Here is an 8,074-nt window from a genome sequence, read left to right as displayed (position 1 = left end):
GTACGTACCTTGTTCTCCTACCTTGAGTGTTTGTGAAGCTCATTCTTTGGCTTTCGTGAGCAAGAACCCCGGCACCAACGGGGCCCGTGCCAGTTCCTGCTGCTGCCAGAATGAATGGCCTTACTGCCCTCTTGGGCCCACTGCTGGCCTCTTGGGCTGGATGAGCCCAGCCCAGGAGCAAAGCAATGACGCCAGGAGAAGAGGGGGAAATCCCGGTCAGCCCCGCCACGCCTCTGGCCACGGATCAATGTCCTGGCAAAGGCGGGATTCTGCCCCAGAGGAACACCCGTACGGATATCCATCCATAAGTGCGGATATCCATCCACAAGTGCGCAGAGCAAACGGGGGGCGGGGGCGTGTGTGTGTGTGTGTGTGTGTGTGTGTGTGTGTGTGTGTGTGTGTGGAGAGGGCCCCGCAGATGAATATATTCCTCCGCACGCCTTTACGTGCGCGCCCTTAGTCCCGGGAAGCAGCCCCCAAAGAGGAGACAACCCCCGCCCCCCCAGGCCCAAAGCCAGCACCCCAGGGCGGGCAACCCCACTTGCAGCGCTCGGACAGCTTCTGGGCCTCCCTGGGTGTTTTTTGATCTGCAAGGGGCGGAGGGAGAGGCCACGCACGCAAGAGGCGGTTGGCATTTCTGGAGCAACAGTGCCACCAAGCGGAAGCTTTTTGAGCGCGGCCTGGTCCTTCCGCTGTCTGTGGGTCGCGCGAGGAAGGCCTGCGACGGGAGGAAGCCCGGGCCTGGGGCACTCAGAAGATCCCGCGGGGGACCCGGACGCCGGGGCACACCTCCAGGCTCGGTGGGGAGGCGACGACAAGACACTCGGTGGACGGTGGACGGAGCCGGCGCAGGCCTCCCGGACCCAGGAGCCCAGGGCGGGCTGCCAGGCCTGCCCGGCTCCCCGAGGCTGTGGGGGCGTCGCCCCGGCAGCCACCCTGTTGGGGGGGGGGGGGGGCAAGGAGCTGAGGCTCCTACGCCAGGGCACCTGGCCCGTGGGGTCCCTGGGGCCTCAGGGCCCCAGAGGCCCCGCGGCCACCCAGGCAACGGCGGCCATCCTGTCAGGGGGCAGCATTTGGCAGACAGGCCGGAGCACGTCCTGAGCGTCTGCTACTAGACCCAGACCAGGACGAGTCAACGCCGGTGTGCTGCAGGCCAGACTTAAGGGCTGTGTGTGTTCTGCTCTACTTTGGCGCCGGCCAGAGAGCCTGGGTCCCAGGCCCCAACCGCAGCCCGGCCGGCCCTTGTCCCACACGGCAGAGGGTGTCCCGTGCCGGCTGCCAGGAGCGGACAGGGCCAGGACCAAGGTTGAGGTGGACATCATCGTCCTCCAGGGTGAGGGGGACCCCGGTCTCTGTTTCCTGCACTTCTCGTCGGGGGCGCCGCGGCCCCGGGACGCCCTATTCCTCGGCCTCCCTCCCGGCCGAACGGCGTACTGGCCCGCGTCCTCCCGTCTGGGGAGACTCCTGGGATCCTTCCTGCACGGGGTCCGCCGTTCTGCGGTGCGGGCGCGGCCGTCCACCCTGGCCACAGGGTGTGCGCACGCTGCGACCACCTCGGGCTGGGGACCAAGCACACAGCCTAGGCCAGGGCCTGCCCCCGAAAGGTTCCGCCCACGTGAGAAACGCCTGGCAAAGCTGGGGGCTGACTCGCACGCACGTGTGAAACGGCGGGGCAGGGAGGGGGGTTTCAGCGCTCTTCCAGGAGGGCCGACAGCAAGGGGGTGGGGGGTGGGGGGCAGGGTGGTGCTGCTACCTGGAGACTTGCTCAGAGGCTTGTGCGACGGCTTCTTTGGCAGACATTCCTATCCTATCCGCTCCCCCCTCCACCCAGCCGCTGACCCACCCCCCACGCTCCCCCGGCAGGTAGGAGGGTAGCGAGGTACAGGGTATGAGCCCACCCGGAGGCTCTCCCAGAAACGGGCTAACGGGACGGCTGCAATGTCTATAGAAGGAACGGCCGTGTGCCCAGGAGTTAGGCGCCCCGTCCCGGGCCTTGGCAGAACGTGCTTGACCGGTGCCGGACAGTTGTGGGGGGGGGGGGGGCGGGCGGCGGGAGAGAGCACACGTTCGTTCTCTCGACCCAGTGAACGGGAGCCAGGGTCGGGTCCTCCTCCTCGTCGCCGAGGTGAGGCTCGGGGCCTCTGGGGGGCAAGGTGGCCAAGGCAGCCAAAGTCTGCAGGCTCACGTCCTGGGCTTCCGCGCTGCTCTGCCCGGCGTCTCTGCTCTCGGGGAGGTGGGTCCGGGAGCCCGGTGTCCTCCGTCCAGACAGGCACCTGTGCCAGAGCCCTGGCGACCCCGGGAGACGGCGCCGCGGCTGCCGACGAGATTCTTCAGCTCGGGCGAGACGGGCTCCTCCCGGACAAGTGCCCTCGGCCCCTGGCCGGGGGCTCCACCGGAGCGGCCTCCTCTAGTCCCGCCCGGACATGGGACATGGCGGCCACCAGGTCCCGGAGCCGCTCCCGGGGCCTGTCTCGACACCTTCCGCGGCCTGACCCCGCTTCCCGCCCCCAAACAACGCCTGGCGGAGCTCTTGACCTCCCAAGGATACTGTCCCTTGGCTCCACACTTCATTCACTCCCTTGTCGCCCCTCGCCAGGAAGGGAGGGTGCAGGGCTCGCGGGATTGGCAAAACCTTTTCCTCTTGATGGCAGTATTGCACCAGAAATGCCAACCTGCGCTTCCTCCGCCTCCCCCAAGGCCCTCGCCCCGCCGCCCTTTGCTGAGGAAAAAAACGCCAGCCTGCTTCCACCCAGGCTGAGCTCTGAGCCGGCTCGCCATCGCCAGCGGGGCCAGCTGGGGGTGGCGGTGGGGGCCGCCTCAAAATCTGGCGCTCCCTCCCGCAGGGCTTAAGTCTCTGCCGGGTCCTCTCAGCCTGCCTCTGCGACCACAAAACGAACAAACAGCAAAAACGCAAGCACTGGCTTCCTGACTCCCCCTCGGAGAGGACCACCCTAGCGCGGGAGCCCGCCTTCTGTATCCTCCCTCACTCCTCACGCCAGCGTTGCCCGGGACCTCGGGAAAAGGCTGCCTCTTGTGGGCACACTGTCCGGGCCCCGCGGGACCTACGTTCTCTCCGGGGCACTCTCACGAGTCACCCAGGGGCCCGGCTGGCCGTGAGGCCCCAAGCAGCTGGACACAGAGGTCTGCGCAGGCTCTCCGGCACCGGCAGGGCGGGAGACCGGGAGACGGGGAGGTGGGGGGGTGGGGGGTGGGGGGGGGCGTCAAGAGGGAGGTGGACCTCCTCGGGGCGGGCCCGCCAGCACCTGGCTCTTCCGCCCCCGAGATTCCCCACCCCCAGCCCCGAGGTGGCCACGCGCCGGACCCAGGGTCCATCTCTCCGCAGCTCCCACGGCAGGGCCAGGCTATGGGAAACGCCCAGGTGCCGGTAGGCTCCCCGAGCCCTCGTGTGCCTCAACACCTCTGAGGGTCTGGCAGCCACGGGAGACGCCTCCTGCTTGCTTTCCTTCCCGTGAACCCGGGAAGGCGGCATCGCCGGCACATGCCTCTGACGTGAAGCGGCCTCTCGGCGCGCCCCGGGTCTCCTCCGACTTGGGTGGACAGGCGGGGCCCGTCTCCGCACGCGCGCGGGCTGAGGGCACGCACTCCTGACGCCGGCAGGTGCGGACGCGAGGCCGGGCGGGCGGGAGGGCACTTGGTCCACCGCCACATCCATCTCTTCCTCTAACCCTCCGACTGCCGCGCTTCCCGGGCGCTGGCAAAACTCTCAGGCGCAGGGCAAAACCCTCGAGTGCCGCCTCACCCCGAGAGGAGGCCTTCCGGAGCCACGCTCCACGAGAGACGCGTGCGCGGGCCGCGGGCCGCGGGGCAGAGCTGGACGCGCTTCCACACGGGCGCCCGCTGCCCGGGACCACCTACTTTTTCGGTCACTCGCAATAGGGCAGGAGCTGCGTGAGGAAACCACACCCGCGGGTCCCATCCCCGAGGCAGGGAGCAGGGAGCAGGGACCGACCGTGTTCTGTCCCTGCCCCTCGGCTGCTGTTACACAAAAGCCGTGCCGGGGAGGGAGAGCGGGTCACGCACGGCCCAAGGCTCCTTTTGGCGACGGCAGCCCGCGACACCCCGCCCTGTGGACTTTACCGGGAAGGGCTCCTGGGACTGCCGAACAAGTTCCTCCTGAGGACACGGAGTTGCCGCAGAAATGCCACCCTGCCCTTGCTGCCGGGACCCTGCCCCTGCCTGCCCTCGGCCAATGAAGAAAGGCCGACCAGACCAGCGGTCCGGCCTCGCTGAAGCACGGTGCCAGGCCGCCCGGAGAAGCCTCTTGATTATCTTGAGCCAGGGTAGGAAGCGTCCCTCCCCGTGGCAGGACTTGTTTCCAGAAGCGACACGGAGGGGACAGAAGGAAGAAAGAATGACTGGAAGGGAGGAAGGAAAACACCCCTGGTTTCTGGCCACACGGAAGAAGGGACGTATGCCTGTTCTCAAGTCGCCCTGGTTTGTCAAGAGACAGACTTGGGGAGCACGGGCAGGTCTATACTATACTGCAGGATGCCCCCGCATAACGCCACCGGGCCTCCCAACTCCCACCAAACCTCCCCCCCCCCACCCCACCCCACCCGAGTGGCCCCTCTTAGTAGTCCCTGGAACAGCAAGAGCACGTTCCCAAGTCCTCCCTGGCCTAGCGGAGGGCCGGGGTACAAGCGAGCTGGGCCCAAGAGCGAGCAGGAGAAGACTGGGAAGAAGAGGTGTGGAGGGCTCCGCTCACAGCTGGGGGCGGGGACGGCCAGAATGCCCTGCTTACAGGCCTGGCTCTTCTCAAAGGGTCTCCAACAACCTCTCCCCGAGTGGGGCTGGCACTGCCCCTTCCTGTGGGTCAGGTGGGGAGCCGAATAGCCCTGTCACTGGCACTTGGCTTCACAGGCGCTGGGGGCCGGCCCAAACCAGGCCCAGGCCCCAATCCCTTTCTACTCTCCCTTTTCAAAACTGCAGGAGACACCGACCTCAAATTCCACGTACCAAGCAAGCGCCTCGAGCAACGTACGCAGATGATCTCGATGCACGCCTGTGCGCCCTCTTTTTCCGGTTCCACAAACAGGACCTGACTGGAGAGCCTTTTCTACCTGTCGCTCACACAAGTCCGGAATTCCGGTGCCCCGAACCCACCTGAGGAGTCCCTCCTTCTTCAGGCTTGCTCTGCCTTCCCCCCACAACCTCCCCCACCCCCCGGCGAGGAAATACATTCTATTGGAAAAGGTGGAGGGGGAGGAGGGGTGGAAGGAGAGAACAAAGAGCACTCACTCACCCAGAACACCAGCGCCTAGAGGCGAGCGCCATCTCCGTCCTCCTTTCTCCTCCTTTCCTCGACTGCGCTGCCTCCTCTGCAACGAGAGAGCCAAACGTCCTTCACTCGGGCATGGAACCGCCCAGGTGCCCCAGTGCCCCGGCGCGGTGGCGGCAGGCGGCAGGCGGCTGGCGGCGGATGCCCCCCGCCCAGGCAACCTCGGGGGTGCTTTCGGTTACCATGCACACCAGCTCTTGGGGGCAGCCAGACCCAAACCTCCTGAATAAAAAGCACAGCGTGAAAACCAACTCCACTCATCTGTTCAGAAACTGCGCGGATGCCACTCCGGGGCCTGACAAGGCAGCAGCAGCTCCTACAGAACCGTGTCGGGTGAGACCTTAAGATCCCTTCTCCCACAGTCTCTTTCCCGTGGGGACCACAGCCACCAGCCCATCGACCCGGCGTGTAGACTCGCAGAGCTTTCCTCCTCGGCCCTGGACCTCTGTGACTACGGCGGGACACCGAGGGACTTAACCGCGGGCAAGCCCGCGTCCTCCCACACAAATGGCATGAGTGGCATAACGGGTACCCTCAACTGACTCAGGAGCTCCTTTCTTGACTCTGGGGAAGACGGGCACCAGCTATCTCCTCATCTCCTCTCTGGCCGCACACAGACCCACCGCGTTGACTCTCCGGGGACAAATGAGGGCATTTGCTCTAGGGTGTGGCCGAGTTGAGTTAGGACGTCGTACCCACGTGCCGGGAAACATATCCCGGTCACGCACACGAGCGCCTTGCTAAGAACCGAACCGTACGCCGGTGGGGGAGAGAAGAGGAGGGGAGGAAGAAAGGAGAGAGAAACCCAGCGTCCAAAGAGAAGGGGCACGTGCAGTAACCTATGCTCCCGCTGCCGCCAGGGAGAGACGAGGGCACCCTAGCCCGGGCAGCCGTCAGAAAAGAAAACGGAGGGGGTCGAGCAGGGCAGGACGTTTCCTCTGCGCGGATGTGCCAAGGCGCCGGGGGGACTTAACTCGCTGTGACAGCAGACAAATGCAACGGACTGCGTATTAATTCCTGAGCCCTGTGGGCCCAGAGAGCAGGCCAAATGAAGACGGCCCTCTGCCTCTCCGGCGTTTCACTTGCATTCGGCCACGGGGGCAGATGCCAAGGAAACGCTGCACGTGGCTCCCGTGAAGGGCGGCGGTGGCGGTGGTGGTGGTGGGGGGGACAGAGGGACAACTCGGGAGCTGTCATCGTGCAACCGTTTGGGCTTTTGCTTTGGTTGGCAGACATTCCTATCCGCGGTGGCACCTCCAAGGCGGTCACGGGGAAAGTGCGAGAGAAGCGGAAGTGTACGAACACGTACACACGCACGTCTGTGTCCGCGTGTACACGTTTACGAGTGAACGAACGAGGGGTCTGAGAGTCGAGTACAGATACACTCCCCCCAAAGGACAGCTTCCCAGCGGGGGGCTGCCGAACCAATGGCCCTCACCGAGGCCACCTGACTGTGAAGATGGAGCCACGGGGCTCTCCGCCCCCGTGCCGTGACCACCACCCGGCCCCGAACCAAGCACCGCCACCTGTCCACAACCAAACCGGGGCAGTCCGTGGCACAGACGCTGCCCGAGACCCCCGGCGGCGAGCCGGGGCGACTCACCTCCGTTCCCTGCCACCTGACGGTGAGACAGGGACCGTGGGTGTAGTCAGCGTAGGGTGAGGGAGGGCCTCCGGAGAAAAAGCACAGCAAGATAATTACAGTCAGAACAACGCGGCCATGTGCAAAGAAGTCCCTACTGAAACTCTGTGATAAGCATTACGCAAAGCCAGACTCACACTAATTCTCTAGGGTAAAGACACCAGACTAGGAATATAGGCAGGCATCTTCAGTGAGATCGCTTAAAACTCAAAAGGCCAGCAGCACCTTGGCCTGGAATGCTTTGAGTGTTCCGCAGATAAAGAAAAGTGTCTCAGCATAACCCGTGACTTCACTGTAAAATTTACCTTAGCCTGCTAAAAGGCCCTGCTTATTTTAACCGTACCTATGTGCTGTATTTCCTTCTCTGATCCTAACCAAGTGATCCGCAACCTAGGAAAAAGACTAATTTAGTAAGCAAGCCCAAGTATAAACAGCCCAAGAAGTTAAGAAGGAAGATTCTCAACTTACTTCAGCAAACAGGCAACAACCCAGCCCACCTTGGGGGGCAGGGCAGGCGGTCTTAATTGACATGGTCCCAGAGGGAAACTGCTCTCTCGAGAAAGAATCAGAGCAGAAAATTTCTTCTGTTGCTCGTCAAGAATGAGCATTCTGGGACCACTCAACAAGTCTGCACCCCTAACCCTTTACCCGTCATTCCTGAAAATCCTCAACCGCGCATAAAACCCCTAGGCAGTGAGCCAACCACGGACTCTCTTGTGCCCTCCTGGCGTGAGCCGGGAGCTCTGTCCTCTCGCTTTCTCTCTCTAAATAAAAGCCTGGCCTGTACGTACCTTGTTCTCCTACCTTGAGTGTTTGTGAAGCTCATTCTTTGGCTTTCGTGAGCAAGAACCCCGGCACCAACGGGGCCCGTGCCAGTTCCTGCTGCTGCCAGAATGAATGGCCTTACTGCCCTCTTGGGCCCACTGCTGGCCTCTTGGGCTGGATGAGCCCAGCCCAGGAGCGAAGCAATGACGCCAGGAGAAGAGGGGGAAATCCCGGTCAGCCCCGCCACGCCTCTGGCCACGGATCAATGTCCTGGCAAAGGCGGGATTCTGCCCCAGAGGAACACCCGTACGGATATCCATCCATAAGTGCGGATATCCATCCACAAGTGCGCAGAGCAAACGGGGGGC

The 8,074-nt window shown here is 63.9% G+C and overlaps 1 protein-coding gene across 1 annotated transcript; it reads left to right on the top strand.

Moving 5' to 3' along the window:
- The first annotated feature begins 2,050 nt into the window (after positions 1–2,050).
- On the top strand, positions 2,051–7,744 carry LOC130681981 (uncharacterized). The gene is made up of 2 exons (XM_057495962.1): positions 2,051–3,141; positions 3,344–7,744. The coding sequence occupies exon 2, from the start codon at positions 4,160–4,162 to the stop codon at positions 5,126–5,128; it is 969 nt and encodes a 322-aa protein (XP_057351945.1). The 5' UTR covers positions 2,051–3,141; positions 3,344–4,159; the 3' UTR covers positions 5,129–7,744.
- Positions 7,745–8,074: the final 330 nt, after the last annotated feature.

This window comes from Manis pentadactyla, chromosome X (assembly GCF_030020395.1).
Source record: "Manis pentadactyla isolate mManPen7 chromosome X, mManPen7.hap1, whole genome shotgun sequence".
Classification (NCBI taxonomy): Eukaryota; Metazoa; Chordata; class Mammalia; order Pholidota; family Manidae; genus Manis; species Manis pentadactyla.
The sequence above is the reverse complement of the archived record's forward strand: the minus strand, read 5'-3'. Positions and strand labels throughout refer to the sequence as shown.

What these genes read in the sequence shown, in the direction of transcription:
- LOC130681981 (XM_057495962.1), top strand. Translation starts at nt 4,160, where the DNA reads ATGCCACCCTGCCCTTGCTGCCGGGACCCTGCCCCTGCCTGCCCTCGG.